The sequence below is a fragment of the Sceloporus occidentalis genome, unplaced genomic scaffold (genome assembly GCF_023333645.1).
Source record: "Sceloporus occidentalis isolate IW3139 unplaced genomic scaffold, rSceOcc1.0.p SCAF_69, whole genome shotgun sequence".
Taxonomy (NCBI): Eukaryota; Metazoa; Chordata; class Lepidosauria; order Squamata; family Phrynosomatidae; genus Sceloporus; species Sceloporus occidentalis.
The window spans coordinates 5,031,313-5,055,993 of record NW_028317049.1 but is presented as its reverse complement, the minus strand read 5'-3'; the positions used below and the strand labels follow the sequence as shown (position 1 = coordinate 5,055,993).

General features: G+C 44.4%; 1 protein-coding gene across 1 annotated transcript in view; it reads right to left on the bottom strand.

The window, feature by feature from the left end:
- LOC149286432 (kinase suppressor of Ras 1-like) overlaps positions 1-24,681 on the bottom strand; it is a 98,366-nt gene that overhangs the window by 27,704 nt on the left and 45,981 nt on the right. Inside the window, exons 3-5 of the mRNA XM_089494141.1 lie at positions 7,777-7,924; positions 1,919-2,384; positions 638-642 (exon numbers count right to left, since the gene is read on the bottom strand). Coding sequence (XP_089350267.1) covers positions 638-642; positions 1,919-2,384; positions 7,777-7,924 — 619 coding nt within the window. The remainder of the gene's footprint in view (positions 1-637; positions 643-1,918; positions 2,385-7,776; positions 7,925-24,681) is intronic.

Genomic DNA, 24,681 nt, shown 5'->3' with positions numbered 1-24,681 from the left:
TTGAAGTCCATAACACCTGAAGGACCAAAGTTTGGGGATCACTGGTCTAGATGCTTCCAAAACCATCTGCGCCTTCTCCTTCCTCTTGACTCTAGATGGCACCATATTTCCAGTCCGCAAGGCCAGCCAGCAATATGCCTTTTTAATGACTTAAATAAGCCAAGAACCAGCTCCGTCAGTCGCTGGCTGGGAATGGTGGAGCAATGATCTCATTTCCCACAAATGAACTGGTTTGGAAGACATGTTCGGTGACGGGCAAATCTTTCTGTAGGACTTTACAAAAGGAACGAAGCCTCAAAAGCAACCATGCAAGTAGCAACTTGGTGCAGTACTGAAGATGTGACTCCACTCTAGTTATGGTTAACAGGTGAACCAAAGTTTAATTTCTAACCAGATTGCCCACCTTTTTCTGACTATTTCTCTCTGCATCCCCAAAATTAATAATAATAATAATAATAATAATAACAAAAAACAGTTTGCATTTGGAATGAGTTGGTCCTACTGTTCTGAAGCAAACTTCTGATGAAGACAAGCAGGGATTTGTGCGCAAGATTATACTTCAAATCTACAAGACGTGGCATATTTTCACCCCCCTCCAGTGCGGACGTAAAGACTGCCAAGATAAAGTATCTCTTACCAAATCTAGAAGACACAAAAAGAGAGAAAAATAACAACAGTGGGTCATGATTATATATATATATATATGAAGGCATCGAACATAGGAAGCTGCCTTGTGTAAGAAGTTTGGATTCAGACCATTGGCCCACCTGGCTCAAGACGTATTTCTTTTCACTAGCAATGGCCCCATACAGACAGGCCAAAATAAAGCTGCTTTGGGTCACTTTGGAGGTATGCTGTCCAAATGATGCATGTGTCCTAAGTGTCCGAAAGCACACCAAAGCCACGCTCCAGTCCTAAGGAGTGGAGCATGGCTTCCGGACTCTTAGGACACATGCATCATTTGGACAGCATACCTCCAAAGTGACCCAAAGCAGCTTTATTTTGGCCTGTCTGTACAGGCCCAATGAGAAACAGAGAGGTGGTACCTATCTATCTACTTGCATCTGCATGCTTTCGGACTGCTAGGTTGGCAGAAGCTGGGACTAGTGAAAGGAGCTCACCCCATCATGCGGCACTTGGCCCTTGAAACTCCAACCTTTTCATCTTGCGATCAAGAGTCAGCGTCTTAACCGCTAGAGCCACTGCGTCCCTTTAAACCAGCTTAAAATAAATGTACTGTGACAAATGGGTCAATGGACTGATTCCACACAAGGCAGCATATGTATAAAAAACAACAGCAATACCGTATATACTCGACTATAAGTCGACTTCATGTATAAGTCGAGGGCAAGTTTTGGGGCCAGAATTATGGATTTTGCTATGACCTGTGGATAGGTCGAGGGTAAAACTTAGGGGCATACAGCAAAGGATCTAAAGCAGGGGTTCCCAACTTTTGGTCCTCCAGGTGTTTTGGACTTCAATTCCCAGAGGCCCCAGCCAGTTTAGCCAGTAGTAAGGCATTATGGGAGATGAAATCCAAAACATATGGAGAACCAAAGGTTGGGAACCACTGATCTAATGGATGAAGCAAAACAAAACAATGTCGAAGAACTTACAAAAATCCAGCAGACATAACTCTTTGTGTTCACTTTTAAGGCTGGATGGATGAGAGACCAGAGGGGTCCAGTGCTTTCAGGACAGATTATACTTTTGCTTTGCACCAGGGGATGGTTCATTCTTTTAAATAAGAGTTAAAATACAGTACTTTCATTGACCTGTGGATAAGGCGACTCAGGTTTTTGGGGTTAATTTTTTGACCCAAATTTCTAGACTTATACATGAGTATATACATTGTGCATTAATATGTTTGCAAACACAGTAGCAGAGGGGATGTTGGGATGGGAGAGAGGACACTTACTTCATAGGAGGAACTTCGTCTATCCTGTTGCCAAGCTGGGATTCGTGGGACTTGCTCCTGGTGAGGGTTGGGAAATTGGGCAGCAGCTGGAAAACCTTCCGGCTCGGCGGAGGAGGCGTCCGCGGGGGCTTCCCCCTCTTGAGCTGTGGCGTTGTGGGCGGCGTGATGGTGATGCTGTGAGGAGTCCTAAGGTTTCGTCTCCCGCAATGAGTGGGGAAAGCAAACGACTCCAAGAGGTTGTCGGCGGAGGCCGGCGTCCCTTGGCCCGAGGAGACGTTGTCTGAAGAGGAGATAGTAGAGATGGAGCTGGAGCAGGGCTGGGAGCCATTGCTCTTCAACAGTGGCAGACTGCCATGCGTCCATGTGAGAGATGTGGGGCAAGGGGAGAGTTCAGAAGGGGGCATCAGGCTAGCTTCCCGACGCATGTCCGACGAATTCCACATCAAATCGTCTTTATATTCTCCACCTGCACAGGGAGGTTGAAGCACATCGTTCAGCGTTAGCAACAAATGAAGCAACGGTCGTTCGGGTCCACACTGGAGGGATAACGCAGTTTGGCACCACTTTAACAACAACAAGAATACTTGCCCATAGGGAAACATTGGGGAATAATTGCCCATAGGAAAACACTGGGGAATATTTGCTTATAGAGAAACATTGGGGAATAATTGCCCATAGGAAAACATTGGGGAATATTTTCCCATAGAGAAACATTGGGGAATATTTGCCTATAGAGAAACATTGGGGAATAATTGCCCATAGGGAACCATTGGGGAATACTTGCCCATAGGGAAACATTGGGGAATACTTGCCCATAGGGAATCATTGGGGAATACTTGCCCATAGGGAAGCATTGGGGAATGCTAGCCCATAGGGAATCATTGGGGAATACTTGCCCATAGGGAAGCATTGGGGAATACTTGCCCATAGGGAAACACTGGGGAATATTTGCTTATAGAGAAACATTGGGGAATAATTGCCCATAGGGAACCATTGGGGAATACTTGCCCATAGGGAAACATTGAGGAATACTTGCCCATAGGAAAACACTGGGGAATATTTGCCTATAGAGAAACATTGGGGAATAATTGCCCATAGGGAAACATTGGGGAATATTTGCCCATAGAGAAACATTGGGGAATACTTGCCCATAGGGAAACATTGGGGAATATTTGCCCATAGGGAAACATTGGGGAATAATTGCCCATAGGGAACCATTGGGGAATACTTGCCCATAGGGAAACATTGGGGAATACTTGCCCATAGGGAAACATTGGGGAATAATTGCCCATAGGAAAACACTGGGGAATATTTGCTTATAGAGAAACATTGGGGAATAATTGCCCATAGGGAAACATTGGGGAATACTTGCCCATAGGAAAACATTGGGGAATATTTTCCCATAGAGAAACATTGGGGAATATTTGCCTATAGAGAAACATTGGGGAATAATTGCCCATAGGGAACCATTGGGGAATACTTGCCCATAGGGAAACATTGGGGAATACTTGCCCATAGGGAATCATTGGGGAATACTTGCCCATAGGGAAGCATTGGGGAATGCTAGCCCATAGGGAATCATTGGGGAATACTTGCCCATAGGGAAGCATTGGGGAATACTTGCCCATAGGGAAACACTGGGGAATATTTGCTTATAGAGAAACATTGGGGAATAATTGCCCATAGGGAACCATTGGGGAATACTTGCCCATAGGGAAACATTGAGGAATAATTGCCCATAGGAAAACACTGGGGAATATTTGCCTATAGAGAAACATTGGGGAATAATTGCCCATAGGGAAACATTGGGGAATATTTGCCCATAGAGAAACATTGGGGAATACTTGCCCATAGGGAAACATTGGGGAATATTTGCCCATAGGGAAACATTGGGGAATAATTGCCCATAGGGAACCATTGGGGAATACTTGCCCATAGGGAAACATTGGGGAATACTTGCCCATAGGGAAACATTGGGGAATACTTGCCCATAGGGAAGCATTGGGGAATGCTAGCCCATAGGGAATCATTGGGGAATACTTGCCCATAGGGAAGCATTGGGGAATACTTGCCCATAGGGAACCATTGGGGAATACTTGCCCATAGGGAAGCATTGGGGAATACTAGCCCATAGGGAAGCATTGGGGAATACTAGCCCATAGGGAAGCATTGGGGAATACTAGCCCATAGGGAAGCATTGGGGAATACTTGCCCATAGGGAAGCATTGGGGAATACTAGCCCATAGGGAAGCATTGGGGAACACTTGCCCATAGGGAAGCATTGAGGAATACTAGCCCATAGGGAAACATTGGGGAATACTAGCCCATAGGGAAGCATTGAGGAATACTAGCCCATAGGGAAGCATTGAGGAATACTAGCCCATAGGGAAGCATTGGGGAATACTAGCCCATAGGGAAGCATTGGGGAATACTTGCCCATAGGGAAGCATTGGGGAATACTTGCCCATAGGGAAGCATTGGGGAATACTAGCCCATAGGGAAGCATTGGGGAACACTTGCCCATAGGGAAGCATTGGGGAACACTTGCCCATAGGGAATCATTGGGGAATACTTGCCAATAGGGAAGCATTGAGGAATACTAGCCCATAGGGAAGCATTGGGGAATACTAGCCCATAGGGAAGCATTGAGGAATACTAGCCCATAGGGAAGCATTGAGGAATACTAGCCCATAGGGAAGCATTGGGGAATACTAGCCCATAGGGAAGCATTGGGGAATACTTGCCCATAGGGAAGCATTGGGGAATACTTGCCCATAGGGAAGCATTGGGGAATACTAGCCCATAGGGAAGCATTGGGGAATACTAGCCCATAGGGAAGCATTGGGGAATACTAGCCCATAGGGAATCATTGGGGAATACTTGCCCATAGGGAAGCATTGGGGAATACTTGCCCATAGGGAAGCATTGGGGAATACTTGCCCATAGGGAAGCATTGGGGAATACTAGCCCATAGGGAAGCATTGGGGAATACTAGCCCATAGGGAAGCATTGGGGAATACTTGCCCATAGGGAAGCATTGGGGAATACTAGCCCATAGGGAAGCATTGGGGAATACTTGCCCATAGGGAAGCATTGGGGAATACTTGCCCATAGGGAAACATTGGGGAATACTTGCCCATAGGGAAACATTGGGGAATACTTGCCCATAGGGAAACATTGGGGAATAATTGCCCATAGGGAAACATTGGGGAATAATTGCCCATAGGGAAACATTGGGGAATACTTGCCCATAGGGAACCATTGGGGAATACTTGCCCATAGGGAAACATTGGGGAATACTTGCCCATAGGGAAACATTGGGGAATATTTGCCTATAGAGAAACATTGGGGAATACTTGCCCATTGGAAAACATTGGGGAATATTTGCCCATAGAGAAACATTGGGGAGTGCTTGCCCATAGGGAAACATTGAGAATACTTGCCCATAGGAATACATTGGAGAATATTGGTCCATAAGAAAGCATTGGGGAATATTTGCTCATAGGGAACCACTGGGGAATACTTGCCCATATTTATTTATTTATTTATTAATATAAATTATTTTTGGAGTGCAAATTAGAGCTCAATCAATTGCTGGCTGCTGAGAAAGGGTACTTTATTGGTGTGCTTTCGGATCGCTTTAAGTTCAACTGTGTTTTCAAATCAAAATTAATTTAATGGGTGGGTTTGCAATAACAAGGACAAGGAATCAAGACAACCAGAAGAAGAAAAGAGAAAACAGGTCAAAAACAGGGACGGGGGTAATCAAAGTTTAGTCCTATCCAAAAATGATTGCACAGTACTTCTTTACTTGCTTATATTGTATTAAAAAGCTGAAGCTCAAAGTGTTTGTGAATTAGAGCGATGGGTCAGTCTTCCTCACTTATTGAAGGAATAAATGCAGAAATATCTTCGTTAGGTTCCCTTCTAATTTAATTTAAATTAATTGCATTTGGAGAGTAAAACCTTTTTTGTGCCCATTCCTGTTTTTTTTTTAAATATCATAGTAAGCTGGCCTTAGACTCATTTTTGGTAACAAAACTGAATATATATATATAATAAAAAAGACAACACATAATAACTATAAACTCCATAATACATTGTGTGTATTGCTAAAAGCCTATACATACACATACAGAAGGCAAAATATTATCTTAGTCCTGCTACTAGTGTTATATATTGGTTTGTACAGGCTTTTAGCAATATACACACAACGTATTACGATGTTTATAGTTATCATAGGTATTATGCGTCACCCATTTAGATTTTTAACTTGTTGTTCTGGATTTATATTTGTTTTGATATAGCCCTGAGGAAGGGCACGGAAACAACCATAGAGCTTGGAAACTTATCTCCTCTTTTTTTCCCTTGTAGATTCCAGTGCATGCTCCTCAGCATTTGTTTTCCTCAGTTTACACATTTTCTTTCACTCACATTCCTTCTGCTTTCCCCCTTTTCCTACATTTCCACACTTCTGTCTTTTTCTACTACTTCTTTTTTTCTACCACTTTTTTATTTTTCTCCTTCCCTTCCTCCCTCTCTCCCTTTTTTGTGCCCCACTCCTTTCTCTCTCTGCCACAATCCTTTTCTCTACATCTGTTCCTCTGTCTTTTCCTATCAACCCCACCATCCTTTCTTTCCTTCCTTCCTTCCTCCCTCTCTTTCTCTGTCCCTCCCTCCCTTTACCCATCCTCCCTACTTTCATTCATTTCTCTTTCTTCCTCCATCTCTCTTCCCTCTTTCCCTCCCTCCCTCCCTTTCCCCTTCCTTCCTTCCTCTTTCTCAGTCCCTCCCTCCCTCCTTTCTTTCATTGCTATATCTTTCGCCCTACATGTATCCCTTCCTTCCTTCCTTCCTCTCTTTCTCTGTCCCTCCTTGCCTCCCTCCCTCTGTGCTCCTTCCTTCCTTCCTTCCTTCCTTCCTTCCTACCTGTTTCCCTTCCTTCCTCTTTCTATCCCTCCCTCCTTCCTTATTATCGGTATCTTTTCTCTCTCTGCCATTCTTTCCCATTTCCTTTTCCTCTCCCTCAAGTCCTCTTCTCCATCTTCCACCTCTTTTCTTCCTCCCCTCCACCTTTCCCTCTGCCTTTCTCCTCCTCTCTTCCCCCTCTCCCTCCTTCCCTCCCTTCCTCTTCTTCCGCTTCTCTAATTTTCTGCCACCTTTTTTATCTCTCCCTTTCCAGCCTGTCTCTCTTTCTTTCCGCCACCCACTCTTCATTTTCCCTCTGCATCTCTGTCTCTCTCCTCTCCCACCATCACTCAGCAGGCGCTGGGCAGGAGGCCAGTTTGCTCTTTCTTTCCCAGAGCTCTGAACTCATCATTTGGCATGTTTTCCCTCCTGCTTCCCCCACCTTATCTTTCTGTGTTCTCCCTTCCCATCCTTCTTGTCATTCTCTGGTCCCCCCATAACATCATACCTTGCTCTGAATACCTTGAAAGGACCACTGAGGTCAGGGAATTATTCCTCTTATCTGTTCCCATTCCTCACCCTGCCTCTCCCACCATCTGATTTCTGTCTTTTCAATTGCTATCTTTCTTTCAATGAGTCTCAAAGGTGCTTCAAGATCTCTCTATAACTGATTCTACAAACTAAGGACCCGTACAGACAGGCCAAAATAAAGCTGTTTCGGGTCACTTTGGAGGTGTGCTGTTTAAATGACACATGTATCTTAAGAGGCCAGAAGCTGCGCCAAAGCTGCGCTCCAGTGCAGGATGCTTCTGGCCTCTTAGGACACATGCATCATTTAAACAGCATACTTCCAAAGTGACCCGAAGAAGCTTTATTTTGGCCTGTCTGTACAGGCTCTAACACGGCTATATCTTTGATTTCTATCCGGGAAGGAATAGGAAACCTCTTACCTGTCCGGGTCACTTTCCGCAAGCAAGCCAGGGCCCCGTTGAGCCGGGAGCATTCCTCGGTGCTGGCTCCACATCTCTTCATGGTGTCTTTCACTTTTGACTCGTTCATTTCCAGTAAGGCATCCAGGGTCAGCCCCTCTGGGATCCTCTGCAACAACAACAACAACAACAACAAAATAGATTTTGGGAAGGTGAGTAAAAAGAGATTTCAGAACGGCTACTGAAACCTTTTGGGAAGATTAACAAGCACAACCTCTCCGTTGCGCTTGTTTTCCAGCATTTGGGGACTGACTGAATCACTTTCAGTCACATTTGAACTTTGTTGGCTCAAGCACAGAGGGCCAGTAACTCATGCGACAGCTGCTTCGACAAGAATGCTCACTTTTCGGGGTGGGAAGGCATGTTTTTAAAAAGCTGAGAATTATTCCCTATTGCATAGTCCAGGTCCAATCACGCTGACTTGTAAGCGGTGACAAAACAGATGCGGGAAAAGCCAGGCGAGGGTTGTGCGCCGACAACCCTACGCTCTCCCTGGAAGCAATGGCCAGCATTGTGCCATGACCTTTGCTGGAATGGCCTCCGTGCCAAAAGCCCACTTAACAAACACAGACAGATGCACAGAGTACAGCATCGGGACGCTATAAATGTGCCACACAGATGGGTATGTTCATATGTTCACATGTGTGTCTGTATTTGTGACTCACAGAATTAACAGATATTAAAGATATTAAAATGCTGCCATGGGACTTCCGTCATCTTCAGCTGCTTTGAATCAAAGTGGAAGCTGAAACGGCCTCTCTGGTGCATTTTAATATGTCTCTGTTTTGTTAGTCACTCTAATAAAAACCTGTCCTTAGTGACTAACTACATCCTTCTAGGATCCAGGATGAACATCTCTCAAGGGTTTTTTTGGTATCTTAAATACCATCCCTGTATTGGGGAGGGTTGGGTTCGTGTCGTGTGTTAGTTAATATAATGCAACGTAACCCATAAGGCACTGAATCTAGATTTATAATAAAGATTAGACCCACTAAAATCAATAGAAGTTCAATATCAATACATTGGGTCTTTAATATCTGCTGGGATTTGATTCCTGGTTCATGGCTTGTGGGTGGGATCGCTGGATATAGGAATTATATTGGATATAATCACCATTGTAAAATACCTGATGAATGCATTTGTTTTAATATAATTTTTAATTAAAAAATAGACGCATTCTAGATGATGATGAGGATGATATCTTGACCGCCTCTCCTTATGGATCGAGGTAGGGAACAACAACAACGAACAGACACACCATATCAGTTAAAACGCATTGATTAAAATACACATCCATTTAAAACGACAAATAAAATATACACATGTTAAAACAATCCACATTTTAAATTCATGGTTTAAAATTCACAATTTAAAAACCATCTGGATAAGCCAGCCAGGAGAGACTGGTCCCTTATATAACAACCGGTCCCTTACATAAAATGGCATCTGTTATATAAAATGGCAAAATCAAGGTCCGCTTTTTGGAATGAATATATATTATATTATATTATATTTTCAAACTGCGGATGACTGAATCGGTGGATAAGAAATCGGTGGGTACCGAGGGCTGACTAGTAGAGGTTCAGTCCGACCGATTTGAGCGGGTCTATTCTATGCATGAATAACTTTGAAGCCAAGTCAGTCATTCAGGCTGGAGTAGGTGACGATGGCTAGTGCATCCAAACCCTTAAAACAATGCTGTGCGTTGATATTATCATTCCTCTATATCGCCGAAAAGGAACTTGGGGCTGAGAGAAAGAGGCTTGTCTAAGGATGGCTAGTGGGTTCTTGGCAAGATTTGGACCAAGGGCTTCCTGACTTGTAGCCCGGTCTGATAAGCTTTCGAGAGACAGTCTTTTGCAGACAATGCCAACAGCAGAAAAGGCTGGGGGAGAAAAACGAAGGCAACCCGAGGCACGATGGGAGAAAAGAGTCTGAGAACTTAAAACCAGGCGGAGAGCCAAGTCACGAAGCGAGAGCATTGCAGCGTGTTCCTGAAATTCATCCCGACGCCAGATGATACAAGGACACAGTTAACGCGTATTTGTCTGAGATGACAAGAATATTCCCAGAAGACTCGGATGCTCCCTTAAAATGAATATAAACGGTGCTTCAGGTGGATGCGCAACCAGAGGGACCGGTTAGCACAGGATTCGAACTCAGAAGCATCAGCTCCCAGGCCCTGGCACCATCAAAAGGTACAAAGGGGAGATCCAAAAATCCTTTTTCGCTCTGGCATGGGTTGACACTGCAGCCCACTTGTTAACATTATCCGGCCGAATAAAATGGCACGCTCCCCATTTTATTCTGCCGTCTTCTCACATAATCTGGTGCCTGAACCGGATTCCGGAACGCACTGAGAGTTCTTGCCAAAAGCCTGGCACAAACCCAGAACCATAAAGAAAACCTGCTGCCATGTCAATAAGGAGAGAAGGGGATGCAAGAAGAACGGTGCTAAGGAAATGTTTATCTCCAATTTGATTTAAATTTAAACTCCAATAGGAACGGAAGCCAGCGGAGTTTAGAGTATTGGGCTACGACTCTGGAGGCCAGGGTTCGAATCCCGGCTCGGCCATGAAACCAACTAGGTGACTTTAGGATAAAGTCACACTCTCTCAGCCTCAGGGGAAGGCAATGGCAAAGCTCCTTTGACCAAATTTTGCCAAGGATAGGTTCACCTTAGGGTTGCCATAAGTCGGAAATGACTTGGAAGGCACGAAACAACCACAACGCTGTTTTGTGGACTGCGGATGTTGTTGTGCAGTGGACCCTTGGTATCCGCTGGGTTCTAGGGTACCAAAATCCATGGATGCTCAAGTCCCATTAAAAGCAATGACACAGTAAAATGGTTTCCCTTCTATAAAACGGCAAAATCCAGGTTTGTTTTTTGGAATTGTATGTATTTTAAAAATATTTTCAAACTGCGGATGCTTGAATCCATGTATTAAAAAAATCTGTGGATGCGGAGGGATGGCTGTACTTCGCTGCCTGGCCAACATGAGAATAAACAGTTCTTGTAATACATAAGAAACGGATACTCCCTGGATATGTTTATTTGCATTAAGAGCTTAATTCAACATACAGCGAGGCTCAAAGGACCAAAAGCATTTTTTGAAAGAGAGCTTTGTTTGTGCGAACTGGGTGCTGCTGAGGATTCTCCGCAAGCCTTGCGGGATCAGGTTCCTTAATCGGTATTAGGCCTTACACTTTTCCAGCGCGTGGCGTGCTGCTCAAAGATGTATACGGCTGCACCTTTGGGGGCTCTATGGGTCCAGCGCCACTGGGAGGAATGAAGGGGCTGGAGGCGATGTGGAGGCTGGGATGGCCGCCAGCTCAACAGGAATGCACCCTTCTCCAACACACATACTCTCTCCAGCACATGCTCCGGTGAAAGCAAGCTATTATTAGCCGCCGATCAGCTGAACACATCAACCTCGTGAGGCCTAGTTTTCGGTCCGTATGTGTAGGCTGGTGTCTGGGCCATTCGGCTTCACACAATAGGTATAGTGGGGTTCGTGTCGTGTGAAAAATCCCTCTGCAAAAATTGCACCAGCGCGGTGCAGTGGTTTGAGCATTGGGACTATGACTCTGGAAACCAGTGTTCAAATCCTGACTTGGCCATGAAAACCCAAAGGATGACCTTAGTCAAGTCACACTCTTTCAGCCCCAGAGGATGGCAATGGCAAACCCCCATCGAAGAAACCAACATTTGAGCCAGCCTGGTGTAATGGTTTGAGCGTTCGGCTATGACTCTGGAAACCAGGGTTCAAATCCTCACTTGGCCATGAAAACCCAGAGGGTCACTTTGGTCAAGTCATGCTCTTTCAGCCCCAGAGGATGGCAATGGCAAACCTCCATTGAAGAAACCAACATTTGAGCCAGCCTGGTATAGTGGTTTGAGCGTTTGACTCTGGAAACCAGGGTTCAAATCCTGACTTGGTCAGGAAGACCCAGAGGGTGACCTTAGTCAAGTCATGCTCTTTCAGCCCCAGAGGATGGCAATGGCAAACCCCCATCGAAGAAACCAACATTTGAGCCAGCCTGGTGTAATGGTTTGAGCGTTCGGCTATGACTCTGGAAACCAGGGTTCAAATCCTCACTTGGCCATGAAAACCCAGAGGGTCACTTTGGTCAAGTCATGCTCTTTCAGCCCCAGAGGATGGCAATGGCAAACCTCCATTGAAGAAACCAACATTTGAGCCAGCCTGGTATAGTGGTTTGAGCGTTTGACTCTGGAAACCAGGGTTCAAATCCTGACTTGGTCATGAAGACCCAGAGAGTGACCTTAGTCAAGTCATGCTCTTTCAGCCCCAGAGGATGACAATGGCAAACCCCCACTGAAGAAACAAGCATGAGAGCCAGCTTGGTGTAGTGGTTTGAGCATTGGACTATGACTCTGGAAGCCAGGGTTCGAATCCTGACTTGGCCATGAAAACCCAGAGGGTAACCTTAGTCAAATCACGGTCTTTCAGCCCCAAAGGATGGCAATTTTCTGGACAAACCAAGAAAACCTAGTGTTAGGGTCACCATAAATTGGAAGCAACTTGAAGGCACACAACTGCTACTACTACTACTACTACTACTTCCATTATAATATTTAATATTTTCAATATATTATTATGCATTTCTACCATTTAATGTTCAAACAACCTCCTGCCGTTCCAATTCCCCTCTGGTGGGACAAGGATTATAATGCAACTTCTTCCTTTTTGCAGATTTGGATTCAGGTCGCCATAAGTTGGAAACGACTTGAAGGTACACAACAACAACAACAACAACGCAACGTGCAAACGATCACAACAAGGAACGAGTCTGGCCTAGACTTCCTCCCTGATAACTTCCAACTTTAACCTGTGTAGGCTTGTTGCAAGCTTGCAACCAGTATATGGTGCATTTCGGTTGGCCAATAAAGGTATCACTGATGGATTTTTGTTTGCATTTGTTAAATGGCCAGCACAGCTACCCCTGAGTGTTTTCTGTGTCAGGCTTGCAATTTCTTGCTTTTTCATATGTTGCACCTGAACAAAAGGGACACAGATAAAGGTTTTACCTTTGGAGTAAGAACCAGAGCGGAGATCCTCTCCACCACACCCAACATCTCTCCCTTGGAAATTTAATTTAAGCACACCAGAATGGCAAGTTGTAGGGAAAGTATAAGTACAGAAAAGGAGATTATATTTAAACAATCCCAATGACCTTGCATTGGAAGAGCTCAGACAGGATTTCAAAGCCTGCCGCCGGTCTCTTCACAACATGCAATGCACACATATACACACAAAACGCAAACTCTGGAACAAAGGAAACCGGAATGAAAGGAACAAATATCATAGAGTTGGAAGAGACCATAAGGGCCATCCGGTCCAATATGACCCTATCATTAAAAGGCCACTCATACATTATGCATATTGTAAATAACATTTCAATTACATCCCCAGAAAGTTAGCCTAATACAGTGGGCCCTTGTTATCCGCTGGGATTTGGTTCCAGGACCCTCCATGGATAACAAAATCTATACATGTTTAAATCCCATTAAATGCAATGGCATTATATAAAATGGAAATGGGTTTGCTATTTGGAATGTATACTTTTTTTGAATATTTTCAAACCGTGGATGCTTGAATCTGTGGATTAAAAAACCCGTGGATAAGGAGGTCCGGCTGTATGATCGACCTCTCTATGTGCTCCGTAACAACCACCCATCTTGCAGAATAATAAAGACACAACTTCATGTGAAGTATAAAAATTCATACTCAACTTCATCTCATTTCTGGGAAGGCTTGGTGTACAAGACACCGTATCAGAAGCCTCGTATTATGACGAAATGCCACACATACACGCATCCTTTTATGGGGCGAGGGACCTTCCAGAAAGATTGAAATCTCAGGTTCCTAGACCTCTGTGAGTAAGATCTTCCCTTCCCTGTCCTAGTTCCTATACTATTCAAATAAGGGCAAAGCACATTCTTCCTGGCACCTTCGACAAGTTAAATGGGTGATTTTGGGCACACCAACATGCTCTCAGCCTCAGGGGAAGGCAATGGCAAACCTCTGAACAAACCTTGCCACGAAAAGCCCATGAGAGGTTCAAATCTCAGCTCGCCATCGGTCAGAAATGACTCGGAGACAAACGACAACGTACAAAACACCCCAAAATGCACCACATCCTACAACCCATATGTGAACTGCATAATTTCACATTTAAAACAGCAGCTGAAACCTTCGTAGCTACAGCACCGAAGGAACCAGGCTGATCTTAAAAGCTTGCTTAAAGGCTTGTAATGATTGCATCGAACATGGGTTATGAAAGTTTCATAACCAAGAGGTTACCGCTGAAAAAAGGCCTTGCGTTGTAAAGTCTTCGGCTGGAAGAGTCCTGAAATGGTGCAGCGTTTTCTTGGTAATGCTTCAAGCTGCAAGTGTAGGATCTAATAGAAACCACCATTCTACCCAAACTAACAATTCACACTAAGTAGCCACTAAATGCTCATAGCAGACAACTTCATGAAAGCTTGAGATCCGCTGGCACATTGCATACTGATTTGGAGTTCATTCAGCACGAACGCTTGCATGTTTTCAAATCAACGAAGAAATGACATGAGCTAGAATCAAGGGACTTGCTTTGTTTCTTAAAGTTGCCAAAATATCTACTTCTAGGATACACATTCTTGTTCTTGAAACTGATGCATCAGGTGGTCAGTAGATAGAGACATCCTGCAGCACCTTTGAGACTCTCTGAAAGAAAGAAGTTGACCGCATAAGCTTTCCTAGACTTCAGTCTACCTCCTTAGATGCATTTGGCCCAAATACACTTGAGAAAGTAGACTTAAGCCTGCAAAAGCTCATGCTGCCAACTTCTACACACTGGCCTGTTACAGACTGCCAAAATAAAGCTGCTTTGGGTCTCTTTGGAGGTATGCTATTTAAATGATGCATGGGTCCTAAGAGTCTGGAAGTCACGCCAAAGCCGCACTCCATTTCTAAGCACTGGAGGGCAGCTTTGGTGCAGCTTCCGGACTCTTAGGACCCATGCATCATTTAAACAGCATACCTCCAAAGAGACCCAAAGCAGCTTTATTTTGGCAGTCTGTAACAGGCCACTGACTCTGCGGACTAACACTTCTATGAAGTGGTCAGTTAGACATATCTCCTGAAGGTACTATCTAAGCTGGGGGCCAAGTATTCAATGATGGGAGCAATAACCAAGTCAGAATAAAGTCTAATTTAAAATAATTAGATAATAAAACAAAATACATACACCAGTCCTTAAAGAGCCCCTCCTCTCATGCTTGACATAGGCCTAGTTTACATGAAAGTACATTATGCGAACTGTAGTGGATTTTTTAATATTCACACCAACCGTTAATTGTCTTCACTTTCCTGCACTAATTCGCATCTATTCACTCTCCCTCTGAAGAAAATGCACAGCTATCCGAAACCATACGAACCAGACAGATGGCCACCATGTGCAATAGTGCGCATTTCCCCAGATTTCTGTGGATAGTCTGGTAATAACCGCAAACTCCTTTCCTGCAGAGTTTAAGGAATTTTTTGGAGGACCCCCCACAAAAAGCCCAAACTCCCTTGAACTGTATATAGCTGGTTCGAGGAGAGATGTAGGGAGCTTAGGATATGTTTAGCCTGGAGAAGAGATAGATGGTTAAGAGGTGATAGGATAGCCCTGTGTAAGTATTTGAAGGGGTGTCACATTTAGGATGGAGCAAGCTTGTTTTCTGCTGCTCCAGAGAATAAGACCCGGAGCAATAATGGATGCAAGCTATGGGCAATGGGAATTGGTGCCAACATCTCCCATAAACTCTACACTTTTATTGAAAAAGGCAGAAAGCTTGTTAGTTCTCACCAGCAGCTGCCACTGGTTGTTTTCAAGAATATCCTCCAAATGTGACTCAAATTTGGTGCATTATGCATACGGGCGGCAGGCAAATAGCCACTCCCCAGAGACTCTGGGTGCGCCAAAGAGAGCCCCATGAAAACTATTGGGGCATCTGCCACTGTAGGACAGATGGATCCAGCAAATGCTGTCAGGCTGAGAGCTCCCTAAACCTCAGAGCTGGTCTTGCCAGGAATCATAAAATCTGGATCTGCAAACACTGTGTACACTGTAGAAATAATGCAGATTGGCAACACTTTAAGTGCCGTAGCTCCATCCTACGGAGTCCTGGAATTTGTAGTTTCAGGAGGTCTTTAGCCTTCTCTGCCAAAGACTGCTGGTGCCTCGTAAAACTACAGATCCCAGGAGACTGTAGGATGGAGCCATGGCAGTTAAAGTGATGTCAAACTGCATTATTTCTGCAGCGTAGATGCGTCCCAGTCCAACCTCCTCCTATAGAGCAGTGGTTCCAACCTGTGGGTCGGGACCCCTTTGGGGGTCGAATGATCCTTTCATGGGGGTCACCTAAGAGCATTGGAAAACACCTATTTAATTACGTTTATGATGTAGCAACAAAAATAATTTCATGGGTTTGGGTCACCACAACATGAGGAACTTGTATTAAAGGATCGTGGCATTAGGAAGGTTGGGAACCACTGCTACAGAGGTTAAGGAAAGTCCATTCCTGACTCCCGACTGCCATTATTCTTACTATTGTCTAACTATTCTTACAATAAAGTAATGTTTAGGGGGGATCTCTTTAAAAAATCATTCCTTTTACTTGCAATGTTTTCCCCTCTAACTTCAGGAATACGGAGAGCTGTTGGCGGTCACTCAAGCGGTCAGTTTTAGCTAAGAGGCACCTTTATTTCACCTAACCTCTCCATAGAAAATGCAACTGGACTAAGGCTCTGCCTGTATACGAATTTAAGGATTCCTGCCTCTCTCCACTGAGCGTTGAATGAAAATCAGTGCGGTAACCAGAATCAACAGAAGTCAAGAAGCCAGGTCTTTATTTTGGAGATGATTTAGAATTCGCAAGAGAGGAAAGCTTCACCAAAAATGGCAGCTATAACCAATCCGCTCATGTTAAAACAGTATTCACAATGCATAAGAAACTGGAATGCACCAAGAGCTCACCCAAGCATGCTCCTGAACGTGTCTCCGGCCACCAAGGTCCCTTTGCTGGCCAAAATCTCCTTGAGAGGTCTCTCCGGTTAGTTCGGCCTTCCAGCTCCGAAACGCTTAACCGGGTGGACAGAACTTGACTGACTGGAAACCCTTCTATGGAAGAGTAGGGCTAGCTCAGGCACGCCTCGAAGGAAACCAGCTTGGTGATCCGTCAAAACAAAACACGCAGAGAAGTGAGTGGCAAGTGGGGCGGGGTGGGGAGAATATATTTGTATAGATAGAATCACAGAGCTGGAAGAAACCCCAAGGGCTATCTGATCCAAACCCATCTTGCCATGCAGGAATACACAACCAAAGCACTCTAGGCAGATGGCCATCCAGCGTCTGCTTAAAAACCTCCAAAGAAGGAGACTCCACCACTCTCCAAGGCAATGTCTTCCACGGTCAAACAGCTCTTAGTATCAGGAAGTTCTTCCTAATGTTTAAGTGGAATCTCTTTTCCTGTAGTTTGCATCCATTGCTCCATGTCCTAGTCTCTGGCCTCGTTCCCACTACCTTTTAAACCGGATCGTGATTCGGTTTGATCCGGTTTAAATGACCCTGGTTCCCACTTAATCCGGATCTCTGAAGCGATTCCGAAAGGGGGGCCATGCTCCAGACCCATTTAACCCGCATCTTTTTGATGCTGATGTCTTTTTCACCAAATCGATTCAACGCAAGTGACCCAGAAGCGGATCAGAATCGATTCAAATTTCCCCTTTGGCCGGCTGGAGCCAAATCATTTTGAATCGATTTCATTCGTGAATGGAAACAACAAGTGGGTTATTTTGATTTGATTCCATGACAGAAAATGCGATCGGGGCAAATATAGCGGGAACCATGGTCCGAAGTCGAATCGATCCATCGATTCAGATCTAAGACTGATCTATCTATAAATGGGAATGAGGCCTCTGGAGCAGAAACCATACTTGCTCCTCCTTCCATATGACATACCTTCAAATATTTAAACACAGCCATCATGTTACCTCTTACCCATCTCTTCCCCAGGATAAATATGCCTTCTTGCCCCAATTGTTTTCTAACACTAGTTGACAAGAGGGCAGACTTCAAGATCCATCAAATATTGTTTAGGTGGGATCCTAACGTTTCTTCCTAGTGTTTAGGTGGAGTCTCTTCTCCTGATGTTTGCATCCATTGCGCCATGTCCTAGTCTCTGGAGCCAAAGGGGCAAAAAATGTTCTGTATATATTCATATATACGTCTAGAAATCTTAGTCAAAAATTGCCCCCCCCAAAAAAAATTGCCCCCCAAAAACAGAGTCCAGACCCATTGACTTATCCATGGGTCAATGTAAGTACTGTACTTTAATTCTTATATAAAAAAGGAACCATCCTCTGTGAAAGGTAAGAATATAATTTGTCGCGGAAGCATTAAATCCCCCTCTACTCTCTCATCCATCCCACCTTTAGTGTGACACACAATCTACTAACTTATGTGAAGAAATAACAACATCTTATCTCGACACCAGTCACACTCTCTCAGCCTCAGGGAAAGGCGATGGCAAACCTCCTCTGAATAAAACCTGCCAAGAAAACCCCATGGTAGGTTCGCCATAAATCGGAAACAACTCGAAGGCACACGACGACGACAACGGCGAAGACCATCCACGACTGATTCGGGGTTTGGGCCCTCCATCGTGTAAACAGTGATCATTTTTTGTGGGCTTTAAGGGCTATGATGCTTCGCCAGCATCTGTGCCTGGCATCGTCAGAGAAAATCTCTAAAGATGCCAGCCACAGATGCTGGCGAAACGTCAGGAATAAACCCTTCTAGAACACAGCCTCATAGCTTGAAAAACCCACAAAAGACTATAGATGCTGGACGTGAAAGCCTTCGACTTCACACAGGAGACAGTGAACCTGGGGGGAATTTGGAGTAAATAACCCATGTAGACAAGTATGTGGAGATCTTGTAGCATCTTTGAGACTAACTGAACTAATGGCAGCATGAGCTTTCGTAGACTTCAGTCTACTTCCATTGGTCCATGGACCTGTCTCAGTCTGTGATCCATGAGCTGCCAGTCTGTGCCAAGTTTCCAGGAAACTATAATAACATGGCAGAGATATAGTACCAGTGTCCGATACATTGGAGAAAAAGCATTGATGGTCGACCGTATCAAATAGTCTGAGAAGCACTGCTGTATATACTGTATATACTCATGTATAAGTCTAGAAATTTTAGTCGAAAAATTGACCCCAAAAAACCTGGGTCGATTTATCCATGGGTCAATGTAAGTCCTGTACTTTAACTCTTATATCAGTGGTTCTCAACTTGTGGGTTGTGATCCCTTTGGGGGCTGAATGACCCTTTCACGGACGTTGCCAGACCATCGGAAAACACATATTTCCAATGGTTTTAGGAACCGATTTTACGGTTGGGGGTCACCACAACAAGAGAAACTGTTTTAAATGGTCGCAGCATTAGGAAGGTTGAGAACCACTGTGTTATATATACAGTGGAGCCTTATCTTATGTGGGGGATCCGTTCTGGACCCGCCGCATAAGCCGAAAAACGCATATGCTGGAGCCCCATTCAATATAATGGGCTCAGATGCAGTGGCACGGTGGTGCACGCCGCCACAGGCGCACATGGCATTCATTGTATTGCTACACAACTTCAGTGTAACCTGAAAGCCACATATAGCGTGCCTGTGTATGGCACGAGCACACTGTATATAAAAAAGGAGCCATCCCCTTTCTCTGAATAGAGTGCTCAAAGTCAAGAACTTAGTCCATCCTGGGATCACCAAAAAGAAGCATGGATCCCTTCTATTCTCTCATCCATCCAGCCTTTAGGATGGGCACAAACAGTTACGCCTGGCAAAGTTTTCTAAGTTCTTTGGCATCATTTTCCTTTGCGCCGTCCTTTGTTACATGCCCCTAGGTTTTACCCTTGACTTCTCAATGGGTCATATCAAAATCCATAATTTTGGCCCCCAAACCTGCCTTCGACGTATACATGGGGTCGACTTATAGTCGAGTATATGCGGCACAATAACATGGCACAAATATAGTATCAGTCTCCGGTATCATATTTGATGGTCGACCGCATCAAATAGTTCGAGAAGCACTGCAATTATACTCCCCCCAAACTTCCCCCAGATTTTGGGGGGGAAGTTTATTCTCGTAACGAAAAGACGCCAGCCTCACCTACCTCGGGAACCGCGATTTCCGCGCCGGCGAGGCCTCTCACGCTCCGCAGCATGACCGGCTGGCTGCTGTTCACGCCCGCAGGAGTTTTAGCCATGGCCCAGCTCCATAAACACTGCATTGTTACCACTGTAATCTCTCCCTCGAACTAAAGGATTTGACAAGCTTTCATGCGTCTTGTTTTATACATAAGCTTTCAGGAGAGAGAGAGAGAAAAACCAAGCCGCTGCAATAACAACCCAGCGTTTCTCGACAACCTAGACCCAGGGCTGTATTTTTTAAAAAGCCAACCGGGGGAATGGCAAGCTCCGCTTGTCGGATTGGTAGTGTCAGCAAATATTTTAAATTGTCGCCAGCAGTCTATTTCTGAAAAGAGGGGTGGTCCTGGAGCTTTCCGACCTACCCTGCCTGGCAGCTTTATTTTTGGAAATGGCTGAAGCGGGAGGGGAACGGAAAAGCATTCTGATTTTAATGATCGTGCTGGAAAAATAAGTGCCCTGGTGTGTTTTTGATTTTTTGGGGAGGGGTTGGAGAAGTCGGATTCCTCCAATATTTACTGTATCAGATTAAAAACCAGGATCCTGCTAATGGACCTGGAACAGTTCTCTTCGTAGATATATGTACACACACAAAAAGTACATTCTACTCCAGCTTTAAGAGAGAGAGAGAGAGACCAAGACTCCATCTAGATAGCTAGATCTGTACCATGGAGATTAAATCCAGGGCCCAGAAGCTCAGGAGGACCACCAAGTGACCACCCAGATAACCGCAGATGATGGAGAGAATACCAGGAGCTAGGAGAAAGGAAAGCCACAGCCTACTAGGAACGATTCTGGTCACGGCAGCATCCTTGCTGTTTGAGGCTTCAAAAACAACTGTATTGAGAAAGGCAGGTATAGCGAGAAAAGTCCCTGGACATCCTAGGGAGGTCTTTTGCATCCTGCAGTCATAGTGAGTAAGTTCTCTATAGGTGACTCAGACGCATACACAGGTGGGGGATTCCCCTCCTTTTCTCTCTTTTAGTTGTCTTGGGCTTAAGCAATTCTAGAAAGTCCCAACTACATTAATGTCAACATCACCAGGGGCAGTGAGCAGCTTCATTCAAACCCTATGGAAAACTACAGTTCTGGGAGTTCGTGGAAACCTCTGGCTCAGCTTCTCTTCTTCACCTACTTTGTGTAGTACTCTACAACAACAGTGAATCCTGCAAACCATGGGCTGCTTATGGCCCCATGGTCTTTCCTGGGCCTCATTCCCACTACCTTTTCAAACCAAACCAGATCTCTCCCTGGAAGCTAAAATGACCAAACGGAGGCTGTCAATATTTGGCCACATCATGAGAAGGTATATCTCACTTGAAAAGACAATAATGCTAGGAAAGGTTGAAGGCAGCATAAAGAGAGGAAGACTGCACATCAGATGGCCACGTTCCTGTTTACATGTTTGTTGTTGTTAATTGCCCTCTTGGAGATGGCAACCCAACAGATGGGACATCTCCAAGATGTCCCATCCTACATTGCTCTGCTTAAATCTTGACTTAAGCATCTACAAGACTTAAGCAGAGCGGTGTAAGATAGGGGGTCTTGGAGATGTCCCATCCATTGGGTTGCCTTGAGACATCTCCAAGAGGGCAGTTAACAAAAACAAACACGTAAAGGGGACACAGCAAAGCCAGGGAGAGTGTCCCAAGTCCCCATTATAATAAACAGGAGGGTTGTAGAAAACCAGAAATGAACTTCTGGTCACTTTGAGCTTAGAAGGCTTGGTACGCACCATGCTCAGTCCTATGGTTATTCCAATGTCACCGGCTGTAACCATACAAGCAGCATTTGGAGGAGAAGGAAAAGAGCAGATTCCATTTACATTACATTCTATGCTTGGGTTGCTTTGGTCCGTGGAAACAGAGCATGTGTTCGATGATAGTGAAAGGGGGCACTATAAGTAATTTCTCCCAAGCATTTTCAAGTCAGCATTGATAAAAGCATTCCCATTCTTTCAACCAGTTTCATATCTTTCTTGTTTCCAAGAGAGACCATTGCAAAACACAGATCCCACTCCGGTTAAATCCTTTTTTGGTAAGCAATAGGCCTGATTTGTTATTAAGACCCATAATGAGCCACAACAAGCACAACGGCACGGGTTAATCCAGATTGGAGCACATGCAAGAGCTTTAAAGAATGTTGTACAAGGAGGTTTAGCTGGATTTGTTGTTGTTTTTAAAAAGACGCACGTGAACCGACGGCACCCCTGTTAGTTAAGATTTCTGTATCCCGAAACCAGTAGGAGTCTGCGTATCCGAATCACGGCTAAACACAAAGAACTCAATGAGGGGCATAGACATAATGAGGAATTACCATATCTATTTGACTATAAGTCAGCCTCACGTATAAGACGAGGGCAAGTTTGGGGCCAAAATTATGGGTTTTGCTACGACCCATGGATAGGTCGAGGGTAAAACTTAGGGGCACATAGCAAAGGATGTAAAGGACGATGCAAAGGAAAATGATGCCAAAGAAGTTAGAAAATCCAAGCAGACATAACTCTTTGTGCTTAGTCTTAAGGCTGAATGGATGAGAGAGTAAAGAGAGTCAGTGCTTCCAGGACAGATTATACTTTTGCTTTTTGCCAGGGGATGGTTCTTTCTTTTAAATAAGAGTTAAGATACGTTACGTACATTGACCCGTAACAGGGGTTTTGGGTCAATTTTTTGACCTAAATTTCTAGACTTATACATCAGTATATACAGTAACCAGATGAGAGGTCTGTATTCAGATCTTGCATCCTTCCGTAGGTCGCTAAAATGAGTACCCAGCTTGTTGGGGGCAATTGGCAAACGCATTGTAAACCATAGTGTTTTGTGGGTTTCTTGGACTATGTGGCCATGTTCTAGAAGAGTTTATTCCTGACGTTTCGCTGGCATCTTCAGAGAAGATCCCGCTTACGGACTGCTAGTTCACTGATGAGCGGTATAGAAATGTACTTGCTATTGGTATCGCCGCAGGTTCGGGTCCCGAAATCTCAATGCCTGGAATCGTATTGACCTGGCAACCCTAATCCTCGCTGGGTGGCCTAGCAGAGTTTTCGTGGCGTGTTATTTGGCGCAAAAGGGATTAAAAGCGTGACAGGCGTGTTACTGAGGCTGCGTGAGATACAGATGTGACATCATTGCCCCTGGAGCTTTGAGATAACGCGGCTATAAATCAAAGGCATTTCCAGCCTCTTTCCTGTTGCAGCAAGCCGAAAAGAGATGCTATGTTAAAAAGTAATGGGGGTTGGGGAGAGAGAGAAAAGAAGAAGAAGAAAAAACCCCACAAACCGTTCTGCTGTCTCTATGCAAAGCAAGAAAATTTGCATGCAGAAATCTCAGTCCCCTGCTAGAATTAAAGGTGCATGAATTGAGCTGAATGTCAGATGCATGAGATGAGGCAAGGAGAGAAGTTTCTTCCACGAAGAACGTGAGGATTCCCACTGAGTCTCATATTATTGCTCCTGCTGCTTTCCATTTTTTTACTCATTAGTTAAAATATGTTTTAAACGCTTTCTTAAACGAGGAGCATATCCAAGAGCTTGTTATACAGGGAAGCCAGAAGAAGTTACAACATGGTATCCAAAACTAGACTACAGAGCTGGAAGGGCAACCGAAACTGAGTCAATTGTGAACCGCAACCCTGAGTTTGCAATATAATCACGGAGTCTTTTGGAGGTCTCTCATTCATAGGTTTCCCATAAGCCAAACATCTTTGATGGCACATAACAACCATGAGGTTGGTACCAAGGAATAGGTACGATGTTTTGGAACTTTGTAGGGAGATCTTGCAGCACATTTGAGATTAGCTGAAAGAAAGAAGTTGGAAGCATGAGCTTTCATAGACTTGAGTCTACTTCCTCAGATGCATTTGATTGGATCGAGGCGGGATTACAATCCAACAAAATACATACCAACACATCAAATAGAATACAATAACAATAATACTGCAATTAAAACTAGCCATTAAAGATCTCTCTGCATACTGATTCGATAGACTAACATGGATATATCTTTGAATTCTACCTGTTTGGAACTGTATATATATATATATTTGTAAAGTAAGGGGAAGCAGCCAAGAAAGCTTGGGGTGTAATGGATGTTTATAATGTTATATATGCCCTGGAGACAGTAGTACTAGTTGTTGTAGTAGTAGTAACAATAGTAACATTTACAGTGGTACCCCGGGATACGAATTGACCGCGTTACGAAATTTCCGGGGTACGAAAAAGTTAGATTTAAAAAAACTGTTCCGGGTAACGAAAGATTTTTCGGGTTACGAAATTAATTTCGGCACGTTTCGGCGCGAAATTCAAATCGGAAGCGCGGCTAGCGGCTTTCCAGCGGCTTTCCAGCGCCTTTTCGGGTTGCGAAATGTATCGGGTTACGAACGGCGCCGCGGAACGAATTAATTTCGTAACCCGAGGTAGCACTGTATTTCTTACCCGCCTCTCCGCATGGATCAAGGCAGGGAACAACAAGAAGTCAACAGTCAACATCAGTTAAAACACATTAATTAAAACACGCAAGAGTTTAAAAGAACAAACAATAACAACAACAACAATAATAACAAATTAGCATTTACATTGTAAACCACTTAGGGAGTGCCTAAGT